This window comes from Castor canadensis, chromosome 4 (assembly GCF_047511655.1).
Source record: "Castor canadensis chromosome 4, mCasCan1.hap1v2, whole genome shotgun sequence".
Taxonomy (NCBI): domain Eukaryota; kingdom Metazoa; phylum Chordata; class Mammalia; order Rodentia; family Castoridae; genus Castor; species Castor canadensis.
Window position 1 is genome coordinate 166,719,616 of NC_133389.1, and position 18,978 is coordinate 166,738,593.

An 18,978-nucleotide genomic window follows, 5' to 3' on the forward strand; every position below is an offset into this window, starting at 1 on the left:
TGCCCAGTGGTCTCGTGAGAGGATGGCAAAGGTGAGTATGATACCCTTCACTGTGTCCCAAGATTTCCTTACTCCAGCCTGCATGGCTCACAGTCTGGTGTTGTGATGTCGGACAAGCTTCATGTCCACAACCCTAGAGGGCTTTTTGTCCAGTGGCTGTGTATTTTTGTCAGAGGCTCCAGCCCATAGAACCGTTATTCACTGACACATTGGAGCACAACATGTTCCTAAGGACAGGAAAGTTCCCCAAGGCCTGATGCCTGTACTAGTTCTCTAATCAAGGTGGTATTCCTTTCCCCTGGCATCCTGTACACTTTACTTATACATCATGGTTGCACTGAGAGAGCTAGATGGTCTCCTACCAGTGTTTTGTGACATCTTCACATTAGGAACATCCTTTACAATCAAGAAAAGTATTCCATTACCACAATGATATTATTACATCCTAATAAATTTTTTAAAAAGAAAAGTATTCTATGTACTTAATACATCTATTCCTATAATAGATTATATTGACTTAAAAAGATTCATTGACTGTGGTCATTGATTTTATGTGTCCACTTGGCTAGGCCATGGTACCCAGTTGTTTGGTCAAACACCAGTCTAAGTATACTTGTGAAATATTTTAGATGTGATTAACATTTAAATCAGTAGACTTTGAGTAAAGCTCACCTTTCATAATGTGAATGGTACTCATCCAATCAGTTGAAGGCCTTAAGTGAAAACACCAAAGTCCCAGAAGAGGAAGGAATTCTGCCTCCAGACTACAGACTCGACATTGACTTCTGCTGGAATTTCCAGCCTGCTGGCCTGTCCTACGGATTTCAGACTTGCCAGTCTCCACAGTTGTGTGAGCTACTTCCTTAAAATAAATCTTTGTGTACATACGTACATCTTATTTCTATTTCTCTGGAGAAGCCTAACTAATACACCCACAAAATTATACCAGTCCATTGTCCAATGTGAGACAAATCTAGTTAAAGTAATTTTTGACATTACTCATTATGGGACTTTCTTGGCACCACAGTGACTTGTGCCCTAGTGTCTGAAAAGGCTGAAAAAGTTTGGCAACCTTGGTTGCCATCAAGTCCCTAATACATTTCGACCAGTGCATGAGGCCTGGGGGTACTTCTTAGGGGAAGGAGGGACCTGGCCCTCTGTCCTAGTGCTGTTTATCTTAAAGGGTGTAAAACCTGGGCAGAGAGGTGGTATGAAGGGTTGGATCAATACCAGTTCTAATAACCTCACGAAGGGGCATGGGTCCTCTGAGACCCCTTCCTGTTTGCTCACAGTAAATGTCAGCGCTGACTGCGGATTCTTCCTGTCACAACCTGAAGCTTTACATTTTGGTACCTCTCATGGCCTGATAGTGAAAGAGAAGTTCCCTCATGGGCAAACCATCCGTCCTGGCATTATAACCAGGTCCACACGGTCCTAAGTTTTGCTAATAGATTGAATAAAATTTGTATGTTGAAACTTAATCCTCTAGGTGATGATATTTGGAGATGAACCTTTGGAAGGTGATTAGATCATGTAGCGTCCTTATAAAAGAGATCTCAGAAAGACAGAAGATGTGCTAGAAGATCCATCCATGGACCAGGAAGTAAGCTCTCACGAGGCACTGAATCTGCTGGCCCCTTGGACTTCCCCATTTCCAGAAGTGTGAGGAATAAATTTCTGTTGTTAATAAAACATCCTGTCTGTAATATTTTTATAGCAGCTTAAACAGACTAAGACAAATCTGGACCTTCAGTTGGTATCCTTTTCTCTATTTAGTCAGGCTTCCACAACAAAGTACCAAAAACTGAATGGCTTGAACAACAGAAATTTATTGTGTCACAGTTCTGGAGACGAGAAGTCCAAAACTAAGGTATCGGTAGTGTTGGTTCCTTCTGAGAGCTGTGAGTAGAGAATCTCTTCTTGGCTTGCATGACTATCTTCCTATTCCCAAAATAATTGAGCAAATCAACTTAAAGAAGGAAAGATTTACTTTAGCTCATGGTTCAGAGGGTTTAGTCCATGATCAGTGGGCACCATTGCTTTTTGGGACCAAGGTGAGCCTGTACATCACTATGGAAGGGTATGGCAGAACAAAGCTGTTCGTCTCATGGCAACCAAGAAGCAGGAAGGGGCCAAGGCGAGACATATCCTCCAAAACCACGCCCCTCCCCCCGAGTGGCCTACTTCCCACAGTCAGGCACCTCCTGATAGTCCATTCAGTTATGAATTCATCACAGACAAATCTGTCTATGAGCTTAGCATCTCATGACCTAATCACCTTTCAAAAACACCACCAGCTGGGTATCGAACCCATGAGCCTTTTAGCCATTTTATATACAAGCCAAAATACCACAACATTCTGTCCGTATGCATGTGTTCCCCTTTTTATGAGGGTACCCGTCATACCGGGTTAAGGCCTACCACATTTTAACTTGCTACTTCTATAAAGGTTCTGTCTCCAAGAAAGGTCACATTCTTAGGTTCTGGGGGTCAGGACTTCCACATAGGAATTAGAGGGGACCACAGTTCAGCTCACAACACCTTTCTTAGTCTCAAACGTATTCACCTTGGCCTGTGTTTCCCAGGGCCTGTGTCTGGAGTATAACAGATTCAACTGTTCCCACTATATCTGCTGAACAAATCTGCCAATCTTGTTCATCATTTGTGTCTTCGTGTTTTACATTACAAATCTACACCGGGGTCATGTGTTCCTAAGAGTTATAGTTTCTGTCTTGCCATTCATAGGTACTTAGCACTAGGACCAGTGAGGGTCCAAGGAGGTCCCTGAAAATGAAAGGATCTCAACTCAGTCCTTAGGTTCTTGACTCAGTTTCAAAAAATAATTTCAAGACAAATTCAGGTAAGAGACCAGCAGAGTTTATTAGCAGAACTAGACAAAGGATAGCATACATCCAGAGGCAGGGATATGGACGTATAGGAAGAGGTGCATTAAGTCTTATTACTGGAGCATATATGTATATTACCTATGACAGGGTGTCTTACGCTAAAGACCCTTACCTTTTCTATCTCCTAACCTGGTCCTCTTAGCCCTGTGTCTGTGAAAAGGGCATTATAAACTTTACCATTCCCCTGTGGGGCACCAAATGTGTCAAATTCACAGACAAACCAAAGCCAAGACCACAAGCCACCGTGAGATTCAGAGTTTATTATTTACATATGCAACAACAACAAAAGCCAAAGGTGCCAGCTTCTCAAAAAATCCTTGTCCAATACACCCTGAAGAAAACTACCAAAACAAGTGGGAGGGGGGCAGAGGGTTGCAATGTGAGTTGCAGGGTATGCCTTTGGTGGAAACCCCCTTCTAGACTGCAGGTAAAGTGTTTTATGTTCTGTAGCCCTTTTGAGGGGCAGGCAGGGCAGAAAGCCCACATCCCATCAGAACCCACGAGGAAGGCGATGAGGTATGGCCTCCCAGCCTCCCAGGGGCCATGGCCAGAGAGTGGGAGGCAGCCTTCCTGCTGCTCCTTCAGACCTCCCATTGTCTCAGGTTCCAGAAGGATCACAGGGCCCTCAGTCAACAAGGCTCGGGGAGGACTGGATCTGAGCCTTTGTGTACATGAACACCTGCAGGGTCCTAAGTTAAGGGTGCCACGGCAAAGTCACGCAGCCTGGTAGTGTTAAACCACAACTAGAATAAAATCTTATGCCAGGCACTTTCTGGCTCTTCATCTGATATGCCAGCTGTGGATGACTGAGCTGATGAGACAGGCACATTTTTTTCTTCCTATAAAAATTAGTCTTGGCTCAGGGCATAGCTCAGTGGAGGAGCACTTGCCTAGCACGTGTGAGCCCTGGATTTGATCCACAGCAATCCTAAAATACATCAAAAATAAATTAACTTTCATCTCCAATATTGGACAAAATTACTCTGTTTCTCAATGGAAGAATATATATAGATATATTCTTACACACATATTTTATGTATATATAGATATACATATATACATACATATACATATATATATATATATATATGGCTGATGGAGTGGCTCAAGTGGTAGGACATCTGCCTAGCAAGCACAGGCCTAAATTCAACCCCCAGTACTACCAAAAATAAAGAAAAACTAAAAAAAAAAAGATATGTATATTATATTTCATGTCTTACGGTTCTTGTCATCAAAACACATGTTAATTTTTTTTATTTGTTACACATAGAATTATTTATGTTAATTAGAATTTTTAACTCTTAATAACTTACTTTTTAGCAATGATCCATGAAGAAAGCAACCTTGGAGTTTTTCCATATGCCAACAATTTATGAAAACTTACTAATAGACCCAAATATATCCTTTTCTATAGAACTTAACTACTGGAGTTTGTATTTGGTGATTGATATTTCAGTTTGGGGTTTTTGGGCAGTACTGAATTTTGAACCCAGGGTCTTGTTCTTGGTAGGCAGGCACTGTACCTCTTGAGCCATGAGCCCAGCCCTTTTTACTTTGGTTATTTTTGAGATCGAGTCTCACTGCTCCAGCTGGCCTGGACCTCGGTCCTCCCAGTTATGTTTCCTACATGGCTGGGATGACAAGTGTGCACCACTACACCCAGCTTGAAATGGTTGAGATGGGGGTCTCAAGAACTGTTTGCCTGGGCTGGCCTTGAGCCTCGATCCTCCTCATCTCTACCTCCTGAGTAGCTGGGATTACAGGTGTGAGTCACTGCATCTAGCCAATATTTCAGGATTTTAATTAATTTAAAGACCTTAATAACTTGAAGACCTTAAGTTACATGAAAAGTGTATTTATAAATATTTACCCCACTGACATTCACTTAATTTTTTTACCTGTTATATCTAGATTCTTTATGAAAACAGTTAGTATACAAACATAGTCATTATTTTTATTTATCATACATTAATAATATGGGGATGCTGGCAGTGTGGCTGCCTAGTAAGGCCCTGAGTTCAAATCCAAATACCACTAAAAAAAAAACCACACATACATGCATAAAACAGTGTACCTTAAAAACCTTGTCATTATTTTAAGTTATTTCCTGCTCAAAGTTAAAATTCCGTACTTGATGACACAGGCTGCAATGACACTGCAGCGTACTTTATCATTTGCATATTTGTTCAGAGATCAAACTTACACTCTGTGATCTTAAATATTATTTTGTGCTAGACACTCTACCACTTGAACCATGCCCCAGCCCTTTTGCTTCATTTATTTTTCAGATAGTGTTTCTCATTTTTGTCCAGGTTGGCCTTGAACCACAATCCTCCTGCCTATATCTCCCATGTAGCTAGGATTAATAGACATGCCATCACATCCAGCCTATCTGTTGAGATGGGGTCTTTATAACTTTTTGCTTAGGCTGGCCTTGAACCATGATCCTCCTGACTTCCGCCTCCCAAGTAGCTGGGATCACAGGCACCAGCTATTGGGCCAAGAGTATGATTTTGATGTGTAGTATAAAGTTGTATGTCTGCAACATATTGAATGCTGACAACTTGGGAGATATGTTCATTTTCATTAAATCAGCAATTTTACTTTAGTCTTATTTATCGAAGAGTTTATTTATCACGGAGATCATTTTGTTCTTAGACTGGATTTATACTTGCATGACCTTTGTGTCAAACCCTGACCTGGTAAGACAACCAGCAGAGACAAATATAACCTTATCTGGCCCAAACAACCAGGGACAGAAGTATGTTAATCATACTGAAAACATTTTTGCATTTAGTTTACCGACAAATGTAGACTAGCTTATTTATGAAAATCTTGTTATATGAACACAGACATTTGGATTAATTTAACAGTTTTAGTTTGTTATCTCTCATTTATCCACAAGCCAATTTGACTAGAACTCCTTAGTGGATTTTATCACGAAGATACAACATATAACTTGTACAAACAAGTAACACACATAAACACATATGTACAAAGATCCTATACCTTTTATTTCAGAATTTTAACCAGAGTAATATAATAATATAAATTTGCCAGTTTATAAAATGACAGTTGATCCACATGATACATATGACAGAAAGCTAGCTAAAATTGACGTTTTTGTTTTTTGAGGCAGGGGTCTTGCTATATAGTCCAGGCTGGCCTAGAGCCCAAGATCTTCCTGCTTCGGACTCTTGAGGGCTGGGATTACAGAAGAGCCATGTTACCAGTTTCCTGTCTGTTCTCTTTCCCAGTTCCTGACTGTCTCATCTATTCTTTATATTTAACTGGAGTTTGTTTTTTTCCACTTAGTTCTTTGACAACTGCTAACTATTTATTGAATATCTACAATGTGCACAATGCTAGAATTGTGTCAAACAAAATGGGATGTAGTGAAAAAGTACGACACGGTTCCTGAGGATTTTCAATCTTGTCGAAGAGACAAAATAATTAGAAAATAATTTCTAATTGTATGTAACTTACTTCTCAATCATGGGTCTGATGCACCAGGATACAAGCGCTCTTAGGATAGGTCTCTTCTGGGCTTACTGCTGTACCCCGACCCCCCAGGATGGGAAGGGAGGAACAGGTTAGAAGCTTAATAATGTTGAATGAATTCAGCACTCTCATCTTTGGAGTTTCACCAGGTGAGGGCTAGTTCTCTCATTCATCCTGAAAAATGATCTCTGTTCTGCAGAGTGACTCTTAGCTGGCATCTGCGAACTTTGGGGCTGTGTAACTGGCTCAGGTTACTAATGGTAGGCTCCCAGGCACGGCACACATCTCTCAGCAAGTACCCTGGTATCTTTCTAAAATAACTTCTTACATAAATAGGTCCTTGTTAAGTTCCACCAAGCAAACTAACAGAGAGGAATATGAAGGAAGAAGGAACATGTGGCCTAGACAAAGGTAGAAATGCCCCAGAAACCTCCACACATAGCCAGGAAATGGTGTCAAAGGCTTTGGATTCCAGGGAAGAAGATTGTACCCAAAGAAATGGTCATTTAGGTAGTCTTCTAAAATACATTTCTTTCTCACTCCAAGATCAAGGTAGAAATTTTGAAAAATAAATTATAGTATAAAGAAGAAAGTAAATTTGTCTGTAAACTCCTCAAGTCACCACTGTTCACAGTATTTTTGAGATAGGGTCTTGCTAGGAAGGCCAGGCTGGTCTTGAACTCACCATTCTACTGCCTCAGCGTCCTGAGTGTTGGTATTACAGGTGTGTACCATCATGCCTGGCTTCTTTTCGCATTTTTACAATACTGTTCCATGTAATTTTACTTGAACTTACAGGAAAAGAAACCATACTTACAAATCTTCCTTCAAAAAGATGTATTATTTCTTGCCAGAGGTATGGCTCAATCAGTACAGCACGTGACTCGCAAGCAAGTGCAAGGCCCTGGTTTCAAACCCCGGTACTGCCAAAAAGGAGTTCCATAAAAGTAGTTGGGCACTGGTGCCTCACACCTGCAAGCCTAGCTACTCAGGAGGCAGGTATCAGGAGAATCACAGTTCAGTTAGACTGGGCAAATGGTTTGTGAAAACCTATCTTGAAAATACTCAACACAAAAAAGGGATGGCAAAGTAGTTCAAGTGAGCGTCCCTGCCTATCAAGCATGAGGCCCTGAGTTTAAACTCCAGTATTGAGAGAGAGAGAGAGAAAGAGAGAGAGAGAGATCACTAAAAAATGAAGGAATTAAGGCACATATTAAGAGGTTAGGTTTGAGAGTTGGGGGTGCAGCTCAGGAGCAAATTGCTTACCTAACCATGCACTGGGTTCAATCCTCAGTACTACAAAAAGAAAAAGTAAAAGAGGTTGAGTTTGTTGCAGTGTGTCTCAATCTGGAGGGATTTTGCCCCACAGGGGACATTTGGCAATGTCTAGGGACATTTTTGATCATCACAACTTGGAGTCTGCTACTAAATGGAGTCTGCAGATATAGCTAAACATAAGAACATAGAATATAGAAATATCCAGCCTCATTGTTCCTTGCAAGTACTAACCAGGCCTGGCCAGTGAGATCGGGCATGTTCAGGGTGGTATGCCCAACTGTGAGGAGTGCCACTGTGAAGGACCCTGGGGTGTTGTACAATTGTGAGGGGTTACAATACCACACATTTTCAATGCCTAAGTTGGCTTCCAGCAGGTGGACACAGCTGTCTCAGGGACCAGTGGAGTGAGTGGTTGAGAGAGTGGCCTCCAGCCAAGTGGTCTGAATTTGAACTCTACCTCTGCCACTTAGCAGTAAAGTGACTTTGAGCAGCTTCTTTGGGCCTCAGTTGCCTTATTTACAAATTGTGGTAATATGAAATTGGCCTGGTAGAACTGTAGTGAAGATTAAATGAGCTAAGGTAAGTAAAGTTCTTGGAACAGTGTCTGGTTGATAGTGAGGTCGATAGAAATATGTGTAATTATTATTAATATCTTTTTTCTCATGTTAGATGGGTGATGTGCTGACGTCATAACAGGATTTGAGGGAGGCACCTGCCATGCATTGGTGTGAGCACCCAATCACCACACTTGTGAATCAGAAAAGGATTTGTTATTAATATCTTAAAACTGGAAATACAAATTAACCCTACTTTAAGCTAAGTGACCTAAGGAATATAATAGAAAAAACTAGACTTGATTGTAAAATATTTTTAAAAAATAGAAACTTCAAGACCAGGTGCAGTGGCTCATTCCAGTAATTCTAGCTACTGGGGAGGTGGAGATTGGGAGGATCATGGTTCGAGGCCAACTAAGGGAAAAAATTGAGACCACCCCCCCCATCTCAACCAACAAACAGCTGGGCCTGGTGGCATGCACCTGTTACCCCAGCTACACAGTAAGTAGTGCAAATAGGAGGACCCTGGTCTAGGCATAAATGTGAGACCCTATTTGAATAATAATGAAAGTAAAAAGGGCTGGTGGTGTGGCTCAGGTGGTAGAACACCTGCCTAGCAAGCACAAGATCCTGAGTTCAAAACCCTAGTCCTACAAACAAAAAAAAAAAGGAAACTTTAAGAAAAATAAACAAAACTCATTTATAGGAAAATGAATATGGCTAGGACCCACTTGTAAGTTTGAGGAGTGTATGAGTGAATTCTGAGACTCAACAAGGTTTTCCTGCCTTCTGGAATCATCTGATCCATAGTGGATGACTTATTGTTTTAGAAAACATTAGGTTTTTTTTTCCGTGTTAGATTTAAATTTTTGAATAGTAATATATCAGACATGACACACGTAAAGTAGTCTTCATCCCACTGCTGTGTTCCCAGATGCATAATCACTTTAGTTTCTTATGTATCTATCCTCACATTTCTTTCTGGAAAGGCACATATTCTTATTTAGCTCCCCATCTCTTAGACAAAAGCTATTTTTGCTTTCTCACTTAGTAATCTGTCTTTGGAGTCTGGAGGCTCTAGAGGTAGAACACCTGTCTAACCAGTGCAAAGCCCTGAGATCAAACTCACTACCACAAAAACAAAACAAAATTAAAAAAAAAATGTCTGTGATATCTTTCTATATCAGTACACAAGGAGCTTCTTTGTTCCATGTTCAGCTGTTACAGGATTCCATTGTGTGGATGTCCTGTACTTTGTTTATAAATCTGTTTGTGGTTTTTATAAGTATTAATTGTCCTCTGGACAGGAATGTGTTGTTTTAGAGTCACATTGCACCAGCAATGTATGATGTACTTTCCTTCCTGAGGGGAAATAGGCATGTTCACTGGAGTTTACAATCAACTCTTCAGAATCATACCTTACTGGCAGCTGTGACTGCGAGGCAGAACTAAGAAACAAGCCTAAATGGGCTGGGGGGTGGGAAGGGGATGTGGGGTCGTTGAGACCATCTTCCTGGAATGGGTAGGATTAGCCATTACTACTTCAGGGTAGATTCTGGATGGCTGGGTGATCAGGAGCAATTTTGTGGCAGTAGTCTTAGAAGAATCCAGTTTGGAAGTCAATAGTAAGATCCAGTCAGATTGACATTTTTCCGGATCGTAAATTGAGTGGCCTTTTCTTCTGTAGTCTAAATGATGGATTTTTTTTATTCATTTTTGTTGTGCTGGGGATGAACCCCAAACAGATCTCTTCTTTATAACTTTAGTCACTCTTTTACAGAAGCCCTTTGCCTAATTTCTGTACTGGAGCAGCCACTGATCTCTTAAAATCTCTTCAGTAACTGTTCTGAAAAAGAAGGTGCCTAGCAAGCCGCTGCATTTTGTTTGTGCATGAGTGTAACTTAGCCAGTAAGTTTTCTTTCAGATTTATGGATTTTTTTTTTTAGGTCTTATTAAACCTGTTAACACAAAAGTATATTTCTTTTCTCTCATTTTTTGCGACTATAAATACAAGGTAGTAATGTTAATTCCACAGATTCTGTGAGTATTAATTATTAAGAATCTTAGAAATTCTAAGATAATTTTTTGGGGGAGCTATTAGGGTCAAACCCAGAACCTTGTGCATGCTAGGCAAGCCTTCTACTATTGAGCTATGTCCCTAGTCTAAAAACAAAATATTTGAGAATTACATAACATAGCCAATAACCTCTTTGTTTACAAAAATACATACCACATGACTTACTTCAGCTTCTTGCTTTTCTTGGAATTGCTTATATGTTTCTTTTTTCTTTTCTTTTCCTTTTTTCTTTTTTTGGCAGTACTGGCCTTTGAACTCAGGGCCTTATGTTTCCCCTTGAGCCCTTCCACCAGTCCTTTTTTATGTTGAGTATTTTTGAGATAGGGTCTTGCTTTTTTTTGCCTAGGCAGTGTCGAACCTCAATCCTCCCGACCTCTGCCTCCCAAGTAGCTGGGATTACAGACGTGAGCCACTGGCACCCAGCTACATTGCTTTTTTTTCTTACTGATTACACAAGACATTTATTTTTATCTCAATGAAGCTACAGGCTGCAGGAGATTCAAATGCTAAGAAGGAATCAGGCTTTCTAGTTCACCTCAAATTCCCTAAAACCTAGGGGCCCAAATATCTCTACCTCATACACCCCAATTTCCCACATCGCCTCATTCCTCCAGTGACCTCAGATCCTCCTGTTACTCCAGACACCCACTGCTTTCAATATTCTTGCTCCTGTGTGGCCATGTTTTCAGCATCCTGTTTCCAGAACTACTGACCATCCCAGGCTCTGCCTCTTGCACAATGTACTTTTGCATAGCACACTTGCTCTGGTGTGGCCATCAGACCTTCTCCTACCCCATCTCCTCTCTCAGAAATGCCTGCCCACCTGGGCCCCAGTTATTTAGCTTTGGTTGACCCCTCCCCCACAGATGCTGAACAAGGACTTGTATGGCCCCATATGGATATCCAGTCTTGGGCCTCACACTTTGGTGAACCTGGCCAGTCCCCTATTCATGGAGCAAGTGATGCGGCAGGAGGACAAGTACCCTGTGAGGGACAGCATGGAGCTATGGAAGGAGCACCGGGACCATCAAGGCCTGACCTATGGGCCTTTCACCACGTGAGCTGGGGCCTGAAGGGACTGGAATAGGACCCCAGAGGACCAGGTCAAAAGACAGAGCACAGAGCAGCCAGCTGGATGAAGGGCGGTGTGGGACTCCCTGCATCCTCTGAACTTGGTGCTCAGTCTAGAAACAGGTGTTGGGTGGCTGAAAACCCAGGACCATTCATTGGCTTTTCCACATTGTGTGACTTGGGGTTAGCAGATAATTTCTCACTCTTTGGATTTATGTTTCTGATTTGTAAAGTAGAAGGTTTGGACTAGAATTTCTCTAAGGTATCCCTAAGACCTTTACAGATTCATTTTTCTACATTATAGCTGAAAACATGTTAATTCATAGTTGGGAACACATCATTACTGTCTTGGTTGGGAGGGCTCCAGTTAGTTTTTAAAAATATTTCCCAAATTGTGTTGTATTGTACACAAAGAATTGGCTATAACTTTCACAGATGCCCTCCACATGAAAAGATAGACGTATATTTCAGTTATGCCTAGAAAAGTTAAGATTCTTTTGGCATGACAAATTGAAAGGATGGGTTGAGTGTGCTATTTACTCACAGTTGGAGTAGACGATAATGGCAATCAGTGGTGATAAACAATTCCCAGTGTCACGGTTGTAATGAGTATGTCACAGGCTTCTTTTTGCTATAGTATGTACAGAACTCTCGGTGAATGGCTGGCCCCATTCAAGATCAAGTTGACAGCCATGGTTTACTCCGTTTTTAAGGGATTAAAGTTGATATTGGTGTAGCAGTCACTGCTGCCACAATGATAATAACTAGGGGTGTATGACTTTCCAGGCACCAGGCTAGTCTCTTTACATTCATTACTTCATTTTATTCTCACAACAGGCCCCATTTTATGGATAAAGACACTGAGGCCCAGAGAAGTTTTACATCACGTGTTGGAGAAAACATAGCTAGGCAGTGGTGGGCTAGATCTCTGATTCTGGAACTTGAGAACTTATGGCCTTGACACTTTGGGAAAGAAAATGAACTGGTTGGAGGGTTCATTTCACCTCTTTCTTATTCCCTGGCATGTTTTTCTTCCTTTTTTCCTGGTTCCCTAACAGGTATACAGTTTCAGAAGTAAAATAGCGGTTCTTAGGTCCTTCATCCAAAGTTCGGGAACAGAGAGGAGATGGTCTTTATGACCTCTTTACCTTGACATCTGGCCCTGAGGGCAAGAATTTTGTCCCAGAGGCTTATAAGGCCAGGCCACCTCTCACTTAATAGCTCAGTCAGTTTTAAAACTGGTGCTAAGCATTATGTAGGCTCCTTTGTGACTTTTTTTTTTTTAACTACATAGCTAATTTCCTAAATCTAGTCCATGTCTGCATTTCAAGAGCTATTTTCCTAACCCATGATGCTTGGTTTTTCTTGTTTTAGCATATGTGTTTTTGAAATTTCATTTTTACGAAGCACCATTGCCCCAAGAAGTGGATTAACCACCACCCATTGCTCTCGTTTAAGTTCTGCAAATCTCTTTCCTCCTGTGAGTGGGAAGAGTTTTAGTCTGGGTACAGTGCCTATAATCCCAAGTTCCAGTACACAGGTCTGCACAGGTCTGGTTTGTTTTCATTTCTTTTTTTTTTTTTGGCTGTACTGGGGTTTGAATTCAGGGCCTCACACTTGCCAGGCAGGCAAGTGCTCTATCACTTGAGCCAATCTGTCAGTCATGTTTGTTTTTGTGTTGGATATTTTTGAGATAGAGTTTCTTGAACTACTTTCCTGAACTGACCTCAAACTGTGTTCTTTCTGAGTAGCTAGGATAACAGGCATGAGCCACTGGTGCCCAGCATTAAATAATTTTTAATAAATTTTTTTTTCTTTTTAAAACTTCATTGGTTTTTAAAATTCAGTAGTAAGTACTCATGGTAAAACATTCAATAATAACATATTAAGCCTCCCAATCTCTCCTATCTTGTCCTCCTAAGCTATCAGTACTGGCAGTCTGCATACTTCACCTAGAAGCATGCAAACATACATGCATATATGTAGGATTTACTCCCTTCTCTTAAAACTGGATCACCTTATATTTATTACCCTGCAATTCTCTTTTTAAAAATAGACTTGTACCCAGCTTGCTTAGGGAAGATAATAGGTTTTGGGGGCAGTTAAGGGTAGGACAGTGTCCACACATTAAGTCCCTTATGGGATACATGCTCCCACCCATCTGAGCATCCCTGCCTCCCACAGTGGGAGCCTGACCATCTGCTGCATGGCTGGGGTGCAGCGGCTGGGGGTCTTTGTCTGGTGGGTCTCTCTGACCCACTGAGCCAAGCAGAGCATGAAGGCCCAGAACCTGGCAACCCGGGAACTCTAATTTGCTTACATTTTATTCCTCAGCCTCCTCACAGAAGGACCAGACCATGGCAGCTCTCTGTCATTTCACATATAGAAGATTCTGGAGTTGTATAACTCTAAGATACAATGTTCATTAGGCATTCACTGTGGGGGCAGACACTGATCTAAATGCTGTTATGATCTGAACAACTCCACTAAGACAATTTACAGATGGGGAAACTGAGGAATATAGGAATTAAGTTACTTGCCTGAGGTCACTCAATTTGCAGTAGTCAGACCTGTGAGTCTGACTCACAGGTTTGGTTTGGTTCGTTTGATTTTTTGAGAAAGGATCTCACTATGTAACCCAGGCTGACTCCAAACTCACCGTGTAATCCACATTAGCCTTGAACTTGGAATCTCCTGCCTCTGCCTACAAAGCACTGGGAATACAGGGGTGTTTCACCATACCTACCTAGACCTAGTTTGATCCTTAGCAGCGTGGTTCTAGATAACCATGTCCTTACCCACATCCTCTGGCTGTATGAGATTCTGAGGTTTTGCGGTTCTTAGATTCTGTCATTTAACCAGACCCTGCCAGAGGCTCACGGTTGTGCTGCTCCTCCGCAGGGAAGGACATCACTGGTACCAGCTGCGCCAGGTTCTAAGCCGGAGGTTGGTGAAGCCAGCTGACGCTGTGCTCTACACAGATGCCATAAATGAAGTAATTGATGACTTTATGGTTCGACTGGACCAGGTGCAGGCAGAGAGTGCTTCTGGCGACCAGGTGCCTGACATGGCTCACCTCTTCTACCACTTTGCACTGGAAGGTACTCTTGTTGGGAGAGAGACTTGGGGGAGGGGAAGGATCAGGGGTAGGTCATGCTCTAGCTCCTCAAGGTCCCTGAATTCTGTCCTCTGGTTCTGCTGCCTGTGACGGCCTCTGCACTTTCCAGTTATTTGCTACATCCTGTTTGAGAAACGGATTGGCTGCCTAGAACCCTCCATCCCTGAGGACACAGCAACCTTCATCAGCTCTGTTGGGCTCATGTTCCAGAACTCACTCTATGCCACCTTCCTTCCCAAGTGGACCCGTCCCCTGCTGCCCTTCTGGAGGCGATACCTGGATGGCTGGAACGCCATCTTCTCTTTTGGTGAGGAGTTCCGACTGAGGTCAGGGGAGGACCTTCTCCCTCCTGCCACCAGCTCTCAGAGTGCCTTGACCTCACCACCTCCCTTCTCTGTTGCTCCTTCAGGGAAAAAGCTGATTGATCAGAAACTCAAGGAGGTGGAAGCCCAACTACAGGAAGCTGGGCCAGATGGGGTCCAGGTGTCTGGCTACCTACATTTCCTGCTGACCAACCAACTGCTCAGTCCTCATGAGGCCACAGGCAGCCTACCTGAGCTGCTCCTGGCTGGAGTGGACACTGTGAGTGAAGGGGGCTGGTGAGGAGACCAAGGGCTCCTAACTCCTGTCTTGACCCAATTCACCATTATCCTCAACCCGATCCTGACCTTCACCTCTTGTCACAGCTTCTCTTTCTGTACCAGGGGTGGTTGTTTAGCCCAGCTGAGGGGAGCAGGGCTGTTAAGGGGAATCCTATTACCTCTTGGGCCCCCTTGCTTCCTCTGACAGCTGGGAAATTTCCTCTTACATCTATTCAACTCTCTCGCTGCAATTTGAGTGGAGAGTTGGAAGTTTGTCTGTGAACACCTTCTGTCTGTATGGGAGCCATTTCCAGCCCTTTTGTCTTGTAGGGTTTCTCTTTGTTACAGTCTCCTCTGTTGTTAAAGTACAGTTCTCCATTGCATTGGTCCTTGACCCACTGTGGACTCATGTTTAGCATGGAGGTCCTCATGAATCCTCACCTCTTTTCTTTTTTCATTTTCCCTCATCTCTTTTCTTTCTTTTTCTTTTTCCCTCATCTTCCTTTCTTTTTCTTTTTCCCTCATCTCTTTTCTTGCCATACTTATGGCGAGTTAATTTTCTCCCATATTTTGCAAATACTTACTCCTATGTCCTGTCACTGTTTGGCTGGCCTCCAGCCTAGAAATCTCTCTCACTCCATCTCCTATTCTGTCTTCTAGACATCCAACACTCTGACGTGGGCCCTGTACCACCTTTCAAAGGACCTGGAGATCCAGGAGGCCTTGCACGAGGAGGTGGTGGGTGTGGTGCCCAGAGGGAAGGCACCCCAGCACAAGGACCTTGTCCACATGCCCCTGCTCAAAGCTGTCATTAAGGAGACGCTGCGGTAGGATGCCATTCCTGGGAGCATAGGGTTTATGTGGGGGGGACATAATAGAGACAGGAATGGGAAGTGGGGATTGGGCTGCCCTTGGCTAGGTCTAGGAACAAGAGTGAGAAGGAAAGAAGGGCCAGGGACTGGAAAGGTAGGGAAGAGGGAGTGAGCACTCTGGCCCACCCTTGAAGCTAGAGGCAGACCCTAGACTTTCTTTTTCCTGTAGCCTCTACCCTGTGGTTCCTACAAACTCCAGGATCGTCATGGAAAAGGAAGTTGACATCAATGGCTTCCTGTTCCCCAAGAATGTGAGTAGGGCTAGAGAAGTCCACGTACCCAGGAGCGCCTGCAGTGCCATGCTGAGGGATTTATGCTCGTATTTTTCCTCTGTAGACGCAGTTTGTGTTCTGCCACTATGTGACATCCCGGGACCCCAGTGTCTTCTCAGAGCCTGAGAGCTTTCAGCCTCATCGCTGGCTGAGGAAGTGCCAGCCGGATGCTTCCAGGATCCACCACCCATTTGGCTCTGTGCCCTTTGGCTATGGGGTCAGGTCCTGCCTGGGCCGCAGGATTGCAGAGCTGGAGATGCAGCTGGTGCTGTCGAGGGTGAGCTGGGACAGGTGGGAAGGTGTGTGGGTCAGGGAGTCTGTGGGGAGGAGAGGCAGGGCGGTTCAGAGGCAGTGTTGTGGAGGGGTACAGTGGATGAAGATCACCCATCCAGCCATCCCTGTGCTCTTTCCCTAACAGCTGATGCAACGGTATGAGGTGGTTCTGGCTCCCGAGACAGGGGAACTGAAGACTGTGGCCCGCATCGTCCTGGTTCCCAATAAGAAGGTGGGCCTACGTTTCCTGCCGAGACAGTGCTGAGCTGGGCCCCTGCCTTCCTGGTGCTTGTCCCACAGGCACCATCCTGGCACAGTAGTCCCTGGACACTTTCTTGTCTCAGATGAGGAGGGAAAGAAGGGATCTGCCAGACTCAACAGGCTGGAGGGACTCAGTGCCCTTCCCTCAGAACCCTCAGCTTGGTCACACTTGTCATTCGAGCAGCTCTTGCTCAGATAAAAGGCAAATCCTTATCACAATATAAAATAAAAGGACTCCTAGTAATCATTGGGGATTTTTGTTGTTCTTTTTGATTACCTGGTATATGAATCCTTTTCTGGAGTTGGAGAACACCCTTCTGCACCTAGCAATCATGGTGGGGACCCTGCCACCTCCCTTCTTGGAGCCTGTGCTTCCCTATACCTCAACCAGAAGTTGGGGTCATGCTGAGGTGGCAGTGGCACTGATAATGGGCACTGAAGGAGGCACTGCAACAGTCCTGCTTCAATTGTAGATAGTAGAAGCCACTAGCAGGGCACAGTGGTACGAACCTGTAGCCCTAGCTACGTGGGCGGCTGAGACAGGAGGATCACTTGAGTCCAAGAGTTCAAGACAATTCTGAGTGTCATATTGAGATGCCATCTCAAAAGAAGGAATAGAGTGCTGGCAGAGTGATTTAAGCAGTAGGACCACCTGCCTAGCAGGTGAGTTCAAATCCCAGGGCCATCAAAATAAATAAATAAAAAATAAGGACTAGACTAGAATAGAATAGAAGATACCCTCTTTTGAGAGAAAGTGCAGAGACAGGCAATGGGCTGCCACAAAATTTGTTTGAAGAGCTTTATTGGCCTCAGAGACCTCTAGCAGGCACCGACAGGCTTGAGTAGCTGGTCCAGCCTGCTGGCCACAATCATAAGAAGGAGAGTCGAGAAGTGGGCATTACAGTTTTTAGCTTTCCAGTCTCTCTCGGTGAGTTCCAGCCTTGGGTATAAAATTAATTCTGCTGAGTCACAGAAAACAATTAACTTTCTCGTGCAACTGTGGGATTAGGATCAAATCCATTTTAAAAGTCCTGTCGTTGCTCTGATTCAAAATTCTTCCGTGTCCCCCCAGTTCCACCCCTCCTCCCTCGCCCCAGTCCTCAGGCCAAGTCCAAGTCCTTCCTGTGGCTTATAACACTTGTGCTTTGGCACCATCTGGTTCACCCTTTCCATAGCTGAGCCTGACTCACCTGCATCTCTCCAAGCACATTAAGCTCCTTTCTGTCTCAGAACTTTGTACTTACTGTTCTGTCCCTGGGAACAGCACCTTCCTGACCAACTGTCATGTTGTCTTAAGAACTTGCTCTCCTAGGTACTCAGTTCAAATGTCCTGGCCTCCCTGACACCCCTGCCTCTGTGCCTTTCTTGTGCCCCACCCACCCACCCACTTATAGAGTATGTCCACTTTTGTTGGGGACCTGGCTCTCTGGCCAGCTGTGAACCCCCTGGAGGGCACAAATCCAGCTCCTTTCACTTTGGATCTCAGTCTCAGTGGCTCCTAGGAGGTGTAAAATAAAGACAGGAACAGCAGGAAGGGAGGACAATAGGGAGGAACGGCACAGAACTTTTCACATTGAGAAGAGGAACCTAGTCTACGGCCATACCACCCTGAACGCGCCCGATCTCGTCTGATCTCGGAAGCTAAGCAGGGCCGGGCCTGGTTAGTACTTGGATGGGAGAAGAGGAACCTAGGAGACTGGGAGGAGTTCTTGATTACAAGGTCATGGCTTTGACCCCACCTGGACAGGGGTTCACCTGCTAAGAGCTCTTCACAAATGCAGAGGACAGGGGCTGGGCTCAGAGGGTGCCAAGATCTTGGTCACAATGTCAACCAGAGAAGACTTCTGCCTCCCACAGTGTACTGCTCCTTCAAACCAGCAGGCCCAAGCTGTAGAAGCCACTGGAAGCCCTCCACGCTGGTGCTTGGGGGTCCTGGAAAGGTAGGGGGACAAGTCTGTGTGATGTGATTTAGGACTGGGGCTTCACAGCAGCTGAGCAAGAGAATGTCAGTGTTCATGGTCCACAGTCCAGTTGATGAACTTATAAAGGCTAATCTCAAATAAAATCCATGAAGATAAAGCCATAATGGAAAACAGTGTGAAGTTCCTCAAAAAATCTGAAAGGACTATCATTTGATCTAGCAATTCCAGAGCATATACTGGGTGCATGGTCAAAGAAAATGAAGTCAGCGCTAGTCACAATAGCTAAGGACGG

At 43.8% G+C, this 18,978-nt stretch overlaps 1 protein-coding gene and 1 non-coding gene across 3 annotated transcripts in view; one reads left to right on the top strand and one right to left on the bottom strand.

Annotated features, from left to right (window-relative positions):
- The window catches only part of Cyp27a1 (cytochrome P450 family 27 subfamily A member 1), a 38,661-nt gene extending 21,650 nt beyond the window's left edge, over positions 1-17,011 (top strand). For both annotated transcript variants that reach the window (XM_020154812.2, XM_074071750.1), the window contains exons 2-9: positions 11,183-11,373; positions 14,289-14,488; positions 14,615-14,812; positions 14,915-15,087; positions 15,747-15,913; positions 16,128-16,209; positions 16,295-16,507; positions 16,649-17,011. In XM_020154812.2, the coding sequence (XP_020010401.2) occupies positions 11,183-11,373; positions 14,289-14,488; positions 14,615-14,812; positions 14,915-15,087; positions 15,747-15,913; positions 16,128-16,209; positions 16,295-16,507; positions 16,649-16,768 (1,344 nt within the window). In that variant the 3' untranslated portion in view covers positions 16,769-17,011. The remainder of the gene's footprint in view (positions 1-11,182; positions 11,374-14,288; positions 14,489-14,614; positions 14,813-14,914; positions 15,088-15,746; positions 15,914-16,127; positions 16,210-16,294; positions 16,508-16,648) is intronic.
- On the bottom strand, positions 8,349-8,452 carry LOC141423001 (small nucleolar RNA U13). Its single transcript, XR_012447680.1, has one exon. It is a non-coding gene; the product is annotated as a small nucleolar RNA U13 (small nucleolar RNA).
- Positions 17,012-18,978: the final 1,967 nt, after the last annotated feature.